General features: G+C 40.0%; 3 protein-coding genes and 1 long non-coding RNA gene across 4 annotated transcripts in view; 3 read left to right on the plus strand and 1 right to left on the minus strand.

The window, feature by feature from the left end:
* Positions 1-19,024, minus strand: part of LOC134127038 (uncharacterized) — a 90,278-nt gene that overhangs the window by 13,539 nt on the left and 57,715 nt on the right. The window lies entirely within an intron of this gene.
* LOC134127036 (extracellular calcium-sensing receptor-like) lies at positions 2,163-5,045 on the plus strand. Its single transcript, XM_062561633.1, has 5 exons — positions 2,163-2,417; positions 2,515-3,318; positions 3,505-3,735; positions 3,890-4,013; positions 4,132-5,045. Exons 1-5 carry the CDS (start codon positions 2,181-2,183, stop codon positions 5,043-5,045), a joined length of 2,310 nt encoding a protein of 769 aa, XP_062417617.1. The 5' UTR covers positions 2,163-2,180.
* LOC119227446 (extracellular calcium-sensing receptor-like) lies at positions 6,060-9,290 on the plus strand. The gene is made up of 6 exons (XM_037486258.2): positions 6,060-6,178; positions 6,309-6,594; positions 6,687-7,511; positions 7,603-7,824; positions 7,948-8,071; positions 8,214-9,290. The coding sequence occupies exons 1-6, from the start codon at positions 6,090-6,092 to the stop codon at positions 9,131-9,133; spliced, it is 2,466 nt and encodes an 821-aa protein (XP_037342155.2). The 5' UTR covers positions 6,060-6,089; the 3' UTR covers positions 9,134-9,290.
* LOC134127032 (extracellular calcium-sensing receptor-like) lies at positions 13,668-16,749 on the plus strand. Its single transcript, XM_062561615.1, has 6 exons — positions 13,668-13,786; positions 13,917-14,202; positions 14,294-15,118; positions 15,218-15,439; positions 15,565-15,688; positions 15,830-16,749. Exons 1-6 carry the CDS (start codon positions 13,698-13,700, stop codon positions 16,747-16,749), a joined length of 2,466 nt encoding a protein of 821 aa, XP_062417599.1. The 5' UTR covers positions 13,668-13,697.

Genomic DNA, 19,024 nt, shown 5'->3' on the forward strand with positions numbered 1-19,024 from the left:
ACTGTAATTATCCCCGTTATTTTATTTAAATAATACAATTCTATAACAGAAGATACCGGTAAGTAAGAAATAAAGGCCTGCCCCTACTAAAAGTCTGCCCCAAATACAGGCCGGTGCGCTGTGCAGCCTATGTAAATAAAAGCCCCGGCCACTATTTCAGGATGTACGGTATGTGGAAATCCTCTTTGATGTAACACATTCTTCTGTGGCCAGGTAAGGTAATAAAGATGTGGCGAGAGCTTTGTGCTGGTCCCTTCAAAATCGCCCTCATGGCGTTTACAATTGTTCACTCCTCACTGCAGTTTTGCCCACCAGCGCCCCCGCCACAACCCCGGCCTGTCCGCCCGTAACCTAATACCTAATACACCCCGGGTATTTCGACGTGCTTATCATCCGACGGACCTTCTTGTGGTCCGCGGAAAAGGTTATTAATAGTATATTAAGTTGATGCTTTGTTGCGTAAAAAGACCAAACGAAAAGAACGATCTCCTGTCATTCGCGTAAGAAAATAAAGTCACGTGTCTGCAGTTCAATGACAACACCGAAGGAACAACGTCACAACCCCCGGTTTACTTCGAACTGCCGCCAGCAGACGGGCAGGGCGTCGGAAAATTCCGGTGTCTCGTACGGAGGCAGTGGTCGAAGAGAGATGTGCTGCTCGGCGCGTAGCCTCGTTAGCACTCACCCTCTGATGGGGTTCCTGTAGTAGCTTCGTTAGCTAGCTCGTTAATGCCGCTCTCCCATGTTTGAAATATCTAACCGTCCTGCCTCCACATTACTTACGGTCTGCTCGTCCCGGGTCTCTGTCCCAACTCATGACATGCACGTCCATATTTATCGTTAGCTAACCACGGTTAAACCTACACGTCCCTGCACAGTGGATGACTCCTAAACTACTGTTTTTATGGTTATCGAACACTAAGGTAGCGCTCACGAACGAACCAGCTGGTCACTAACGAGCTCACAGGGGCAGACAGACAGTGAGTTACTGAGAATCCACACCTCAAACAAATACCCTCTGGAGGAAAACTATTTGGGCTAGCCAAAAAATAATGTGATTTTGAGAGACGCAAGACTCTACCGAACGAATGACTGTAGTTTTTATGTCTCTATGTGTTTTAAAACTGCTCAACTAGCAGTTTACAAAACATGTACCTTCTGTTGTTTTTTTTAAATAATGGCTGATTTGTATTGAAGCCTATGGGCCTCAAGACAGACAAAAGATGATGATTTTATTTAATATAAATTCAATTATAAGAGCTAGAGAGCTGAAAAGTCATAGCACCCCTCTCCTGAATGAGCTGAACATTTTAATATTTAAATAGCTAAAAAGTGTGAAGGAGTTGAAAGATGGCGCGGAAGAAATAGAATAAGTTGAATAAAGATTCGAAGAACAATACTTGGAATGCAGAACTGCATTCCAACAATTAATGTTGCAAGTGCGAAGTTCATTTTAATTAAAACTCTTAATTGAATTTAAATGTACACTACATACCTACTACATTTATATTCCTGTGGTAAAAAAATACAATTATTTCCCTTACTTAGTTCCTTAAGTCCACTTTAGATACAAATAGGTAAACAATGCCTTTTGTGTGCAAGATGACAATCAGCAGATAAAAAAATTCTCAAATAATTTGTGATAAAAGAATTAAGAGTGCTCACATTGGCTGCTGATGTTTCTCACATAGTGGGAAAAGCTATAAAGGTCGGCTCCCAGGTCAGACATGCTTCACCGGAGGGGAGGGTGGCTCACGATGGGTTGGATTACTTTTATCTTATTCACGCTGATGGCAGGGACAATGTCAGAAAACCAAACATGCAAAATGCTCGGGCAGACAGGGTTTTTGGAATTTTCAAACGAAGGTGATCTTATTATAGGAGGAGTTTTTTCTATGACTAGCACACGCATACTGAACGATTATGGCTATGGGGCATTTCCAAACACATACTGCACTAAGTAAGTGGTTAAAATATGTCAAATTTGTATGCAACATGAATGTATTGCGTGATTCATGTGCCTGTTTGATGTGTTGCCAAATGATCGTTATTTATATTTAGTATTATTAGAATGATTATTTGCTATAGTTACTTTTTTTTAACTTCTTTTAAGGTAACTTGCCAACACTTAACACTATGTTTGCAGGTGGAATGACAGGGAATTGAAGTTTGCCCGTACAATGATTTTTACTGTGGAGGAGATTAACAGAAATACTGAGCTCCTTCCCGGAGTGAGTCTTGGCTATCGGGTGTACAATGGCTGCGGCAGTGAAAACCTGGTACGAGCAGCGATAGAAGCAGTAACTGGAGAGGATTCAAAGGGCTGCAGTGATCCGATCCAGGCTCTCATAGGCCATTCATCCTCTGGAGTTAGTCAAGATATGAACCTGATTCTAAGCCCGCTATTTATTCCACAGGTGAGAAGAACTGCAACAGATTTCATGTATATTTAAAATTCGACCTTTGAAAGTAGATGTAGATTTATTGTTTTCAACTGTCTTTTTTTCTTTGAAGGTAAGCCATCTTTCAACCTGTTCTTGTTTGAGCAACAAAAGACTGTATCCCACATTCTTTAGAACTGTGCCTAGTGATCACTTCCAAATCCTCGGCCTCGTGCAGCTTATGAAACATTTTGACTGGCTCTGGGTGGGGATTATACACTCGGATGGATTGTACTCAAATGAAGGTGTAGCTAAATTCAACATGGAAGGAAAGAAAGAGGGTGTATGTGTTGAATACACATTACCTTACAATGCGGCAAAACAATTCACTGTGAATACCATCGTGAATACACTAAGAGAGTGCTCCTCAAAAGTAGTCGTGTTGTTTATGTCCTTTTATGAAACCAAATCGTTCCTGTCAGATATTGAAAAATATAATATCACAGGAAAGCAGTGGATTGGCAGTGAGGCTTGGATCACAGAAGGAAGCCTGGCTTCTGTTGGGAGAAGGTCAGTTTTACAGGGCGCAATGGGTTTTGCCCTCCCTCTGGCATACATACCAGGTCTTGGTGAATACTTACTCAGCCTAAAACCCACAGATGAACCACAGAGTACTATAATTAAAGCTTTCTGGGAGAATTTCTTTGACTGCAGCTTCTCTCCATCAAATACAACTACTGTGTGCACTGGCGCAGAGGATCTCAGGACGGTCTCCAGTGCATACACAGCCATAACACAATTCAGGGCTGAGAATAATGTGTATAAAGCCGTGTACCTGGTGGCTTACTCCCTTCATGCACTATTGCAATGTAAAAATGGCTCAAATCCCACGACAGGAAAACCCTGTGTGAACAAGAACGAAGTTCGGCCTAAACTAGTAAGTTATGGTGTATTTATTCAGGCATAGCGTTCTTAGTGTTTAGTGGTTCTTTTATTTTTGTGATTAATGTAGAACAATACAATCTTATGTAATCATTCAGTGTACTATTTAAATACTAAAATTAGTTCATCCCATGCTTGTAAGTTGTATGTTTACTAGATTGTGCTGAATGTCACTTTACAGGTGTTGGAACACATTAAATATGTGAACTTCACGACACAGAATGGGGCCAAAGTTTCATTTGATGAAAATGGAGAATCAATTGCCCAGTATGACTTAGTTAACTGGCAGATGAAAGAAGATGGTTCTGTTGAGATCGTCAATGTCGGTCAATACGATACCTCTTACCTGGACGGGAAAAAATTCAAAATAAAAGACAACACCAATATAGTTTGGGGAGGAGACAGTGATAAGGTAAGGAGAAGGCAGGTCAGCTGCCTCTGTGGGCATCAGCACCCACACACATCCAACATGTAAGATTTAGTTTAGAAATGTATCCCTAAAGAACTTTGCAAACATTGCAATGGGCGACATGCAAACTATTTCATTATGTGATTTGCCTTTTTAGGTGGTAAGATCCGTCTGCACGGAACCATGTCCACCTGGTACCCGTAAAGCCATAAACAAGCTTAAGCTTGTGTGCTGCTTTGAATGCTTTCAGTGTCCTGAGGGAACAATAAGTAATCAAACAAGTGAGTAACAGATTACAAAATCAGAGATATTCATGTATCGTCACCTAAGCTAATAACATCATTTTTTATTTGATTTTGGTTGATGATCCTATTTTTCTTTGATTTATTTATTTTACAGATTCTCCAGACTGTTTGATCTGTCCACCTGAATTTTGGCCCAATGAAAAGAAAGACAAGTGCCTCCTAAAAAAGACTGAGTATCTCTCCTATGAAGAGATCATGGGAATACTTTTAGCTGTATTTGGCTGTTTGGGCGTATTTTTATCTCTTCTGACATCAATCATTTTTTTCACTCATAATGAGACTCCTATTGTAAAAGCCAACAACTCTGAGCTGAGCTTCCTGCTGCTCTTCTCCTTAAAGCTGTGTTTCCTGTGTTCTCTGACCTTCATAGGGCGGCCCACACAGTGGTCCTGCATGCTGCGACACACTGCATTCGGCATCACTTTTGTCCTCTGTATCTCTTGTGTTCTGGGGAAAACTCTAGTGGTGTTAATGGCTTTCAGGGCCTCACTTCCAGGTAGTAATGTGATGAAATGGTTTGGGCCTGCACAGCAGAGACTCAGCGTTCTGTGTTTCACTCTCATTCAGGTTATAATTTGTATTCTTTGGCTGACGATCAATCCTCCTTTCCCCTACAAAAACATGAAACACTATAAAGAAAAGATCATCTTAGAATGTGCCCTGGGGTCAGTTGTAGGGTTCTGGGCTGTTTTGGGTTACATCGGATTTCTTGCTTTCTTGTGTTTTATTCTTGCCTTTCTTGCTAGAAAGCTACCAGACAGCTTTAATGAAGCCAAACTCATCACCTTCAGCATGCTAATATTCTGTGCAGTGTGGATTACATTTATCCCAGCTTATGTCAGTTCACCTGGGAAGTTCACTGTGGCTGTGGAGATATTTGCCATTTTGGCCTCTAGTTTCGGTTTGCTTGGATGTATTTTCTTTCCAAAGTGTTATGTTATTATTTTCAGACCAGAACAAAACTCAAAAAAACATTTGATGGGTAAAATACCACCAAGAAGTCTTTAATCTGTGATCACAAAGTTTCGAGCATATATAGTTGGTGTAACAACAACGTAAAATGTTATGGCTTATTAAGACATTATAGAGAAGCAAGACATTTTTTTTCTACCTGTTGTGAACAGTTGAATAAATGACTCATGTCTTTTTTTCCCCGATTAGTATGTGATCATAAATAGTGCAAAAACAGTATATAGAATTTAGTTTGTTAGCAAGTAAAATGTTGTGGTAGGAATGCCAGTTCATTCAAATCTGTGCAGAATACTGTTGTTTATCTGTTGCTTTCTTTAGTTTACACAAGTAACTAATTTTATACATTAAATTATGTTGTATCCAAAATGGCCTGCAGATGTCCCTCTTTTGACTCTTTGGCGATATTAGTGCATTTTATTCACATTTCCTTGTCCATTTTAACATTTTTTTCCAGAAAAATAACAGTTGGAGAAGAGTATAATGCCAAGTACAAAATTTAATTGAAAATTAAAGCTGCATGCAGCATTAGATGGGTCCTCGCTACTCCTTGCACGTCGGGGCACTGGCCGAACGGTTGCAGCCAAGGACGCCTGCAGCCGTCGGACGAAGCGTTCGCAAGTCAGTGGTCGTTAACCGTGTGGAGCAACACCAGGAATGCCGCGTTGCAAACTTTATTTTTGTCATTTGAAGTTCAAGGCACACTATCAAAGTATCCCATAACTGTGGCATTTGACCACGGCGAGATTCAGTGGATCACACAAAGTGTTCTACTGTGCATCTATACATGTTAGCAAAGTGTACTTTGTGAGTATAACACAACCCCTTCCCTGATGTATTAATCCTACCCATCTGAGACAACTGTGGCCTGTGGGATATAAATTAACCTTTTATGAAGAGAGCATATCAACCTGTACAACAAAAATGTTGAAGTAAGAGTCACGTCCTCATTTCGATTCAAATATGCATGAGCTGCAGAGAGCTATTGTCTTGTCACTCTTTGTCTTCTGCCCACATACAGTTTCTGGCTGTGAACTGCTCAAGAAGTTTGACACGCCTAGTTTATTCAAGCAGGGAGACATAATGATAGGAGGGATTTTCCCGGTTTTCAACAAAGACATAAGTAGCACTTCTACGTTCGAGAGAGAGGCGCCAAGTGTGAAGTGTGCAGGGTAAGTTTTAACATGTCTGCCTTACTTTATTCATGCTCCTCATCTTACAACTTGCCATTGCACGTTCATGTACTGCACATCTGAAGCTCTGTCATTTTACAACCTATTCCAATCACTAAAAACTTTTCAGATTTGACCTACGTGCTTTTCGATGGACCCAAGTAATGATTTTTGCAATTGAAGAAATCAACAATGATCCTTCATTCTTGCCAAACATTTCCCTTGGCTATAGGATCCTTAACTCTTGTTCATCACCCACAAATACTCTACGTGCTGCACTTATGCTGGTTAGTGGACCAGAGAAGAAAGAATTCAATTTCACTTGTCCTCCACCGATATCTGCCCTCGTAGCAGAATCAGGATCGTCTCAGTCTTTAGCAGTGGCTGGAACTGTTGGACCATTTCAAGTGCCACTAGTAAGAGATTCAATTAGATGTTTGACTGCATTATTGTTTACCATAATTGATTCTTATGTAGAATGTGACACTTTTTCATGTTCTTTTCATAGGTTAGTTACTTCTCAACATGTGCCTGTCTGAGTAACCGAGCAAAATATCCAACATTTTTTCGGACAATCCCCAGTGACTATTTCCAGGTGAAAGCTCTGGCAGCACTTGTAAAACATTTTGGCTGGCAGTGGATCGGGGTTATACAGTCAGACAATGACTACGGGCGAGGTGGGATTCAGGCTTTTACTGAGGAGGTTAAGAACCTTGGGGTTTGTATAGCCTTTGTCGGGACAGTTCTACGAACATATACGATGGATAAAATTCTGGATGTTGTGGAAATGATCAAGTTGTCAACTGTCAAAGTCATTCTTGCTTTTGTTCCAGAGGGGGACTTTTACCCTTTGATGAAGGAGGTTGTGAAACAAAACATTACAGGAATTCAGTGGATTGCCAGCGAGGCCTGGATAACAGCAGTTCGACCCTCAACAACCGACATGTATCAAGCTTTTGGGGGAGCCCTAGGATTTGGGTTGCAGCAGACGGCTATTCCAAATCTAGAACCGTTTCTAAGAGGCATTAGCCCTTATACTGATCCAAGTGCAGTCTTTGTGCGGAATTTCTGGGAAATTATGGTCGGCTGTTATCCTCTCTTACCTGGGGACCAAGCAGGGACTGAGGCGACAAAGAAAAAATGCACAGGAAATGAGACATTATTGAATTCTCAGGATGATTTCTTCAATGTCACACAACTCAGAGTGTCCTACAATGTGCAAAAAGCTGTTTATGCCATTGCACATGCCCTACATCAGCTGTTATTCTGTCAACCAGTCGGAGAAATTACAGTGAGGCCATGTCTGAATATATCAAACATTCAGCCTAAACAGGTGAGAAAAAATGCAAGTTTAACTGCTTTTTATAGTTATCTTGTCAACATGAAAATTGGATATATAATGAATCATATCCTCCTTTTCTCAGGTCACTGATCACTTAAAAAGGGTGAATTTTAAGAATCCGTTTGGGGATAATGTGTTTTTTGATGTCAACGGTGACCCCCCTGCCTTTTATGATATTATTAACTGGCAACTTATAGATGGGCAGGTGCAGCATGTCACAGTGGGTAATTTTGCCTCTGCCGCTGACGAAACTTATAAGCTCAGGATACAAAAGGAAAAAATAGTGTGGAATACAGGAAAAACGGTAACAAAAAAGGCTTTTTCATTAAATAACTATCATTTTTGCTGCAATATAAAATCAGTAGATCAGAAAAGAAAAAAAAAAAATATATAGATATATAAATGTATTTTAAACTTTTTTTGTCAGGTGCCGACATCGATGTGCTCTAATGTGTGTCCAGTAGGAACCAGACGAGCTCAACAAAAGGGAAAACCCATTTGTTGTTTTGACTGTATCCCATGTGCTGATGGAACTATAGCCAACTCAACAGGTATCAAAAGCACGATTGACAAAAGTTAAAAACAAACACAATCAAATAACATAGCATGTACTCTGTTTTTACATATATTTTATACACAGAACACGTCCATGTCATTTTCCCTGCACCAATTTCTTCTGTTCGTATTTAACAGGTGCAGCAGACTGCACACCCTGTCCACGGGAATACTGGTCCAATGTGGTCAGAGATGAGTGCATTCCAAAAACAATTGAGTTCCTGACATATCACGAGTCGATGGGAATAGCTATAACAGTATTGTCCCTGCTAGGGGCATCCCTGTCGCTGGCAACAATGATCATCTTTATCTATTACAAAGAGACTCCTGTGATAAAGGCCAGCAACTCTGAGCTGAGCTGTTTCCTTTTGCTTTCTCTCTTTTTGTGTTTTCTTTGTCCCCTCACATTCATTGGCAGACCCACAGTGTATACGTGCATGCTGCGCCACACTGCGTTTGGTGTGACATTTGCACTTTGTATTTCCTGTGTGTTAGGAAAAACTATTGTTGTTGTTACAGCTTTCAAAGCCACATATCGTGGCAACACATTTGCTGGAAAGTTTGGCCCTGCTCAGCAAAGGATCATAGTTTGCTTCTGTACATTGATTCAGATAGTGATATGTGTGTTGTGGCTGAAGTTAAATCCACCTTTCCCAGACATGGTTTTCAGACAGAGCAATAAGAAGATTCTTCTAGGATGTAATACAGGCTCTGAGGCTGCTTTTTATGCAGTGCTGGGGTACATAGGGATCCTTGCATTAATGTGTTTAGCCCTGGCATTCCTAGCAAGAAAGTTGCCTGATAACTTTAATGAAGCAAAACTAATCACGTTCAGCATGCTGATATTCTGTGCTGTCTGGATCACCTTTATCCCAGCATATGTCAGCTCTCCTGGAAAGTTCACTGTTGCTGTGGAAATATTTGCAATTTTGTCTTCAACATTTGGCTTATTTACTTGCATTTTTGCACCTAAATGTTACATAATATTGTTCAAGCCAGAGAAAAATACCAAAAAACATGTCAAGGGCAAAAATCTTTCAGAAAAAAGGATTTCTTAATGTTACTTCATTTAATGTGATGTTATGTGCTGATCAATTAGTCTAATATTTCATATATTTCCTGCATAATATGCAGGTGTGACAACCCTGGCTGCCTTCCCTGCATGTGTGGAGGGGGCGTGGCAGAGGGACGTCAGGGCCATGGATTCACCTGAGGAAATCCGTGGCACTGGCAGCACATGGGCCCTCTGTGCCAGGGCCTTCTTTTGAAAGCCCTCATGTGTCCAGGTGGTTCATTCCTGAGACGTTAGTTTGTGTTTAGTTAATGGTTATGGTTTGTTACTACATAATGCAACATTGCATAAATACTTTCCATACATGCACTCACCTATACAGCTGAAGTTACCGATACCACTGTTTAAGTCTAGTATATTTCATTGAAGGAAGTAAATATTTGATTAATAAATGTATATGCCATGTGTTTTTGGTTGAAAAATTATTCATTTATGTGAAATATCATGTGAAAATGTAACATTTTAGATTTGATTTTAATTCCTGTGAAGTTTCAAAGTGGAACTGTTAATTACAGAATAAAAATTGCTCATATTTGGGTAAAATGAATAAAATGTAATATTTTGAACTTTAAAAAGAACTTCAGTGTTCTCAGCCAAACGGGAGCATCAGGTATTTCTCTCACAGGAGCAACCTTAGTGCTGATCCACAGCCTGGCACTGACACTGTAGCAGAGGGCCATGAAGATCCTGCTGCAGTACATTCCTCTTCTGAACGTGCATGTCCTTCAACAGGCTTCATTTTTTGCATGACGTTTCCAATTGACATATTGATGCACATATTGCTCATATTGATTGATGTTGATTCTGTATGCACTTTTAAATAATCACAAATAAAGCACAGTAAATAAATAGTTTGTAAATAGTGTGTTTATTTTGCTCACTCACGTTGTAATAAGGTGGCATAAAAAGCTGTAGTATAAAAGGATTTTGGAACATTTTGTTTGTTTTACTAAATAATAGAAAAACAACACAAATCACAATCGAAACAATAGTTTCATAAGCAAAACTAACAAATTATTAATTCTCAGTTTATATATTTTTACTCAAAAACTTTATCTAAATAGCTACCTTTCAGCACAAAATAGTTGTAGCCACCAAACGTTGTGTATCACATTTCATCAGTCTAGAGGGAAAATAGTCCCCGTACATGCATGTAAACAGTATTGGGTCCCGCACCATCTCATTAATTCACATCGTTCATGACGTCCACCTTAATTGTCCGGTTACGAAAGCTTGCATTGCCTCAAAACGATCATTTGTGGGATTTACGCGGGATTTACGGGGGTTGCCACCGAGCTAAAAGCTCAAATGTAAACTAACGGTCCCGCAAAAGCTAACTTGTTCCTTTGAGTGCGCAGTGATATGGAACGCTCTGGTCAATGTGAACAGCAACTGTACATTATTGCTGAATACGCTGGATTTCATTTGCCAGTGTGATAAACAGTAGTACGACATTCAATCCCGCGACAAGAGACACACATTAAATACACTGTGAAGGTGCAGGTGAAAACAATCAGGGACACGGCAGACAATCGCAGGGGGTAACACGACGGGGCAGGAACTGAAGCTAAACCAGGGACACAAGAGGCAGGAAACTACAAATTAAAACAAGACAAAAACCTACACTGTGACAGCTTCACTATCAAAGTAAAACTTTCCACAAATACTGTGCATACAATGGGCTAGGTCTTAGATGAGTGTTTTGTCTAGTATCCATATTTTATAGGGATGGATACCCTGTAAGTGATTTTTTTCAGGCAAATATGAAAAATAAAAAATAGTTTCTGTGCGCCTTCTTCATTTATTGCTTAACCATTAACATATACAGTACACTGATATTTACATATCAGAACACAGTTACAGGTGTTCCCTTTATCCTGACAGCAAAACAAAAAAAAATCCAGGTAGGCAGAGTAGCTGCAGAGAAAGGGCTCATTTTATCATGGGTATGCTGTTTTTGGAGCAGAGGTCAATAAACAACACAGTGAAGAAGAGTAAATCAGGCGCGACTGCTGACATCCAATCAGTGTCACTTTGACAATAATAAGAGCACTGCCAGTGGGTGCAAGTGCAATGGGTGAGTTTGATTGAAGTATCTAACTGACCAGTTTTCCATTGAATTGTGTCTGATTTTATGCAACTTTTGCTTCAAATGGTTTTTCATTCACCAGATTTGAGTATAGAGTGATTTTTGCCCTGACAAAAAACACATTATATAAAGTGATGGCTTGAACTAATTGCACTTTATTCCAAGTTGGACTTTTATTTTAGAAAGTCATGGTATTCTTTTATTTAAAGAATGTGTGATTTTCTAATATTTTACTTAATCATTTTCCAAAACAATTTAGTTTGGTATCATTAAAAAATGATGAATAGAAATATGCAGAGGTGTGGACTCGAGTCATGTGACTTGGACTCGAGTCAGACTCGAGTCATGAATTTGATGACTTGAGACTCGACTCGACGAAACGTACAAAGACTTGCAACTCGACTTGGACTTGAACACCGATGACTCGTGACTTGACTTGGATAGAGCCTTTTGACTCGAGAAGACTTGCTACTTCCCATGAAAACTGGGGGAAAACATTTTCACACCACCGCGCCGCTCTGTTTATCTGCATCTGTCGAAAAATGTGCGCCACCTGTATGCAGAGAGCGCGCGCTGCCTTCACGACATCCAATCACTGCAGTCCATTTGACCGTATCAACGAGACAGCTCGTTCATGGTTACAAAAATCGGGATTTTTGAACCCGGATTCAGACTCCGATGGAAATCCTCGCCAACATTATGCCAACGTCCGTTTTAAAGTAGTGTAATGAGCTGAGTTAAAGTTATTAGTTAATCAGTTATGCAGATGTTGCATGTGTTCACGTTATGCGCTGTTACCAGCTGTAGTTACGCGAGACAACCCGAGTTATGGGGGGCCGTGTATGCGGAAGTGTTCGTTCGGCGTGGTGACGGCCAACAGTGACCGAAGTTGAGTTGTTTTATATAAATAAATGCAGCGGAGTTGCAAGCCAGTCATCGCCTCCTTATTTACGCTGCAGCATTGGGGTGAGCGTTACAGTACTATAACACAGTCACAGTCGATCCACCATTACCCTTCCCTTCGTCGTCTAGGTCTGTGAGGCAGCGCACCATCACCCAGGGTTCCCCGTCCCCACTATAATAAAAGGACTCGAAATGACTCGAAACTCAAATGGTACGACTTGTGACTCGACTTGAGACTTGTTGGTTTTGACTTGTGACTCGACTTGGGACTTGCTTCGTCTTTGACTCGACTTGACTCGGGACTCGAGGGCAATGACTTGAGACTTGCTTGTGACTTGCCTAGCAGTGACTTGTTCCCACCTCTGGAAATATGCTTTATAGTACACAACAATCAATTTGAATTAATAACTTGGAAGTTTAGCAACTGAATGTATCTATTTTCCACTGAAATTTCTATAGCTGTATTTGCAGTCTTTTTCTATCATAGAAACACAGTTATTGTTCGTAAATTTGTCAGAACGACTAGGGTGTCGTGGCAGGAAGGAGGACTCAGGTGCGGAGTTCGCACCAATAAAAAAAGACTTTAATAGTCAGAAGTTCAAAAATCCAGAACTTCTAAGAATCCAGAAAGCCAGAAAGCCAAAGGGGGGAAATACATAGACGAGACGGGGACCAGGAATTAACAATACACAAGATTACACACTTGACATGGCATGAGGACTACAGACTACAATGAGACCCACAACATGCAACAACGCAACAAGGGGCACAAGACACCCAGGGCTTAAATACACAGGGGAGGTGCAGGTGATTGGACACTGGTGGAATCAATCATGGGCAGACAATGACAGGACAAAGCAGGAAGTGAAGTAAACCCCGAGGACACGAGAGACATGAAACTACCAAATAAAACAGGACATTAACCCAAACTGTGATGAAATTAAGTGGAAGGGAACTTTACACAGAGCAAGGGCAAAAAAAATTGTGCATATTGAAATGTTTGGTTGAAAAACAAACCAATACATTTGTTTAACATCACATTTAGTCCTTATAATAAGTGAAACCGCACTTTTCAAAGCCATCTTGGCCGTGCATTCATTTGACAAACCCCCAAAGATTTAAAACCACCAAATTTCTCCCATGACCTACTGATTTTTGTCATTTGAAGTTCAAGGCACACTATCAAAGTATCCCATAACTGTGGCATTTGACCACGGCGAGATTCAGTGGATCACACAAAGTGTTCTACTGTGTATCTATACATGTTAGCAAAGTGTACTTTGTGAGTATAACAAGACCCCTTCCCTGATGTATTAATCCTACCCATCTGAGACAACTGTGGCCTGTGGGATATAAATTAACCTTTTATGAAGAGAGCATATCAACCTGTACAACAACAATGTTGAAGTAAGAGTCGCGTCCTCATCTCCATTCAAATATGCATGAGCTGCAGAGAGCTATTGTCTTGTCACTCTTTGTCTTCTGCCCGCATACAGTTTCTGGCTGTGAACTGCTCAAGAAGTTTGACACGCCTAGTTTATTCAAGCAGGGAGACATAATGATAGGAGGGATTTTCCCGGTTTTCAACAAAGACATAAGTAGCACTTCAACGTTCGAGAGAGAGGCGCCAAGTGTGAAGTGTGCAGGGTAAGTTTTAACATGTCTGCCTTACTTTATTCATGCTCCTCATCTTACAACTTGCCATTGCACGTTCATGTACTGCACATCTGAAGCTCTGTCATTTTACAACCTATTCCAATCACCAAAAACTTTTCAGATTTGACCTGCGTGCTTTTCGATGGACCCAAGTAATGATTTTTGCAATTGAAGAAATCAACAATGATCCTTCATTCTTGCCAAACATTTCCCTTGGCTATAGGATCCTTAACTCTTGTTCATCACCCACAAATACTCTACGTGCTGCACTTACGCTGGTTAGTGGACCAGAGAAGAAAGAATTCAATTTCACTTGTCCTCCACCGATATCTGCCCTTGTGGCAGAATCAGAATCGTCTCAGTCTTTAGCAGTGGCTGGAACTGTTGGACCATTTCAAGTGCCACTAGTAAGAGATTCAATTAGATGTTTGATTGCATTAGTGTTTACCATATTTGATTCTTGTGTAGAATGTGACACTTTTCATGTTCTTTTCATAGGTTAGTTTCTTCTCAACATGTGCCTGTCTGAGTAACCGAGCAAAATATCCGACTTTTTTTCGGACAATCCCCAGTGACTATTTCCAGGCGAAAGCTCTGGCAGCACTTGTAAAACATTTTGGCTGGCAGTGGATCGGGGTTATACAGTCAGACAATGACTACGGGCGAGGTGGGATTCAGGCTTTTACTGAGGAGGTTAAGAACCTTGGGGTTTGTATAGCCTTTGTCGGGACAGTTTTACGAACATATACGATGGATAAAATTCTGGATGTTGTGGAAATGATCAAGCTGTCAACTGTCAAAGTCATTCTTGCTTTTACTCCAGAGGGGGACTTTTACCCTTTGATGAAGGAGGTTGTGAAACAAAACATTACAGGAATTCAGTGGATCGCCAGCGAGGCCTGGATAACAGCAGTTCGACTCTCAACACCCGACATGTATCAAGCTTTTGGGGGAGCCCTAGGATTTGGGTTGCAGAAGACGGCTATTCCAAATCTAGAACAGTTTCTAAGAGGCATTAGCCCTTATAATGATCCAAGTGCAGCCTTTGTGAGGGACTTCTGGGAAATTATGGTCGGCTGTTATCCTCTCTTACCTGGGGACCAAGCAGGGACTGAGGCGACAAAGGAAAAATGCACAGGAAATGAGACATTATTGAATTCCCAGGATGATTTCTTCAATGTCACACAACTCAGAGTGTCCTACAATGTGCATAAAGCTGTTTATGCCATTGCACATGCCCTACATCAGCTGTTATTCTGTCAACCAGTCGGAGAAATTACAGTGAGGCCATGTCTGAATATATCAAACATTCAGCCTAAACAGGTGAGAAAAAATGCAAGTTTAACTGCTTAATGTGTTTTTATAGTTATCTTGTCAACATGAAAATTGGATATATAATGAATGATATCCTCCTTTTCTCAGGTCACTGATCACTTAAAAAGGGTGAATTTTAAGAATCAGTTTGGGGATAATGTGTTTTTTGATGTCAACGGTGACCCCCCTGCCTTTTATGATATTATTAACTGGCAACTTATAGATGGGCAGGTGCAGCATGTCACAGTGGGTAATTTTGCCTCTGCCGCTGACGAAACTTATAAGCTCAGGATACAAAAGGAAAAAATTGTGTGGAAGACAGGAGAAACGGTAAATAAAACTTTTTTCATGAAATAAGCTTATTATTTTTGCTGCAATATAAAATCAGTAGATCAGAAAAGAAAAAAGAAAAAATATATATATATATAAATGTATTTTAAACCTTTTTTTGTCAGGTGCCGACATCGATGTGCTCTAATGTGTGTCCAGTAGGAACCAGACGAGCTCAACAAAAGGGAAAACCCATTTGTTGTTTTGACTGTATCCCATGTGCTGATGGAACTATAGCCAACTCAACAGGTACCAAAAGCATGGTTGACAAAGTTAAAAACAAACACAATCAAATAACAAAGCATGTACTCTGTTTTTACATATATTTTATACACAGAACACGTCCATGTCATTTTCCCTGCACCATTTTCTTCTGTTCGTGTTTAACAGGTGCAGCAGACTGCACACCCTGTCCTCGGGAATACTGGTCCAATGTGGTCAGAGATGAGTGCATTCCAAAAACAATTGAGTTCCTGACATATCACGAGTCGATGGGAATAGCTATAACAGTATTGTCCCTGCTAGGGGCATCCCTGTCGCTGGCAACAATGATCATCTTTATCTATTACAAAGAGACTCCTGTGATAAAGGCCAGCAACTCTGAGCTGAGCTGTTTCCTTTTGCTTTCTCTCTTTTTGTGTTTTCTTTGTCCCCTCACATTCATTGGCAGACCCACAGTGTATACGTGCATGCTGCGCCACACTGCGTTTGGTGTGACATTTGCACTTTGTATTTCCTGTGTGTTAGGAAAAACTATTGTTGTTGTTACAGCTTTCAAAGCCACATATCGTGGCAACACATTTGCTGGAAAGTTTGGCCCTGCTCAGCAAAGGATCATAGTTTGCTCCTGTACATTGATTCAGATAGTGATATGTGTGTTGTGGCTGAAGTTAAATCCACCTTTCCCAGACATGGTTTTCAGACAAAGCAATAAGAAGATTCTTCTAGGATGTAATACAGGCTCTGAGGCTGCTTTTTATGCAGTGCTGGGGTACATAGGGATCCTTGCATTAATGTGTTTAGCCCTGGCATTCCTAGCAAGAAAGTTGCCTGATAACTTTAATGAAGCAAAACTAATCACGTTCAGCATGCTGATATTCTGTGCTGTCTGGATCACCTTTATCCCAGCATATGTCAGCTCTCCTGGAAAGTTCACTGTTGCTGTGGAAATATTTGCAATTTTGTCTTCAACATTTGGCTTATTGACTTGCATTTTTGCACCTAAATGTTACATAATATTGTTCAAGCCAGAGAAAAATACCAAAAAACATGTCAAGGGCAAAAATCTTTCAGAAAAAAGGATTTCTTAATGTTACTTCATTTAATGTGATGTTATGTGCTGATCAATTAGTCTAATATTTCATATATTTCCTGCATAATATGCAGGTGTGACAACCCTGGCTGACTTCCCTGCATGTGTGGAGGGGGCGTGGCAGAGGGACGTCAGGGCCATGGATTCACCTGAGGAAATCCGTGGCACTGGCAGCACATGGGCCCTCTGTGCCAGGGCCTTCTTTTGAAAGCCCTCATGTGTCCAGGTGGTTCATTCCTGAGACGTTAGTTTGTGTTTAGTTAATGGTTATGGTTTGTTACTACATAATGCAACATTGCATAAATACTTTCCATACATGCACTCACCTATACAGCTGAAGTTACCGATACCACTGTTTAAGTCTAGTATATTTCATTGAAGGAAGTAAATATTTGATTAATAAATGTATATGCCATGTGTTTTTGGTTGAAAAATTATTCATTTATGTGAAATATCATGTGAAAATGTAACATTTTAGATTTGATTTTAACTCCTGGGAAGTTTCAAAGTGGAACTGTTAATTACAGAATAGAAATTGCTCATATTTGGGTAAAATGAATAAAATGTAATATTTTGAACTTTAAAAAGAACTTCAGTGTTCTCAGCCAAACGGGAGCATCAGGTATTTCTCTCACAGGAGCAACCTTAGTGCTGATCCACAGCCTGGCACTGACACTGTAGCAGAGGGCCATGAAGATCCTGCTGCAGTACATTCCTCTTCTGAACGTGCATGTCCTTCAACAGGCTTCATTTTTTGGATGACGTTTCCAATTGACATATTGATGCACATATTGCTCATATTGATTGATGTTGATTCTGTATGCACTTTTAAATAATCACAAATAAAGCACAGTAAATAAATAGTTTGTAAATAGTGTGTTTATTTTGCTCACTCACGTTGTAATAAGGTGGCATAAAAAGCTGTAGTATAAAATGATTTTGGAACATTTTGTTTGTTTGACTAAATAATAGAAAAACAACACATATCACAGTTTGTGGGATTTACGCGGGATTTACGCGGGTTGCCACCGAGCTAAAAGCTCAAATGTAAACTAACGGTCCCGCAAAAGCTAACTTGTTCCTTTGAGTGCGCAGTGATATGGAACGCTCTGGTCAATGTGAACAGCAACTGTACATTATTGCTGAATACGCTGGATTTCATCTGCCAGTGTGATAAACAGTAGTACGACATTCAATCCCGCGACAAGAGACACACATTAAATACACTGTGAAGGTGCAGGTGAAAACAATCAGGGACACGGCAGACAATCGCAGGGGGTAACACGACGGGGCAGGAACTGAAGCTAAACCAGGGACACAAGAGGCAGGAAACTACAAATTAAAACAAGACAAAAACCTACTCTGTGACAGCTTCACTATCAAAGTAAAACTTTCCACAAATACTGTGCACACAATGGGCTAGGTCTTAGATGAGTGTTTTGTCTAGTATCCATATTTTATAGGGATGGATACCCTGTAAGTGATTTTTTTCAGGCAAATATGAAAAATAAAAAATAGTTTCTGTGCGCCTTCTTCATTTATTGCTTAACCATTAACATATACAGTACACTGATATTTACATATCAGAACACAGTTACAGGTGTTCCCTTTATCCTGACAGCAAAACAAAAAAAAATCCAGGTAGGCAGAGTAGCTGCAGAGAAAGGGCTCATTTTATCATGGGTATGCTGTTTTTGGAGCAGAGGTCAATAAACAACACAGTGAAGAAGAGTAAATCAGGCGCGACTGCTGACATCCAATCAGTGTCACTTTGACAATAATAAGAGCACTGCCAGTGGGTGCAAGTGCAATGGGTGAGTTTGATTGAAGTATCTAACTGACCAGTTTTCCATTGAATTGTGTCAGATTTTATGCAACTTTTGCTTCAAATGGTTTTTCATTCACCAGATTTGAGTATAGAGTGATTTTTGCCCTGACAAAAAACACATTATATAAAGTGATGGCTTGAACTAATTGCACTTTATTCCAAGTTAGACTTTTATTTTAGAAAGTCATGGTATTCTTTTATTTAAAGAATGTGTAATTTTCTAATATTTTACTTAATCATTTTCCAAAACAATTTAGTTTGGTATCATTAAAAAATGATGGATAGAAATATGCTTTATAGTACACAACAATCAATTTGAATTAATAACTTGGAAGTTTAGCAACTGAAATTATCTATTTTCCACTGAAATTTCTATAGCTGTATTTGCAGTCTTTTTCTATCATAGAAACACAGTTATTGTTCGTAAATTTGTCAGAACGACTAG

This window comes from Pungitius pungitius, chromosome 3 (genome assembly GCF_949316345.1).
Source record: "Pungitius pungitius chromosome 3, fPunPun2.1, whole genome shotgun sequence".
Classification (NCBI taxonomy): domain Eukaryota; kingdom Metazoa; phylum Chordata; class Actinopteri; order Perciformes; family Gasterosteidae; genus Pungitius; species Pungitius pungitius.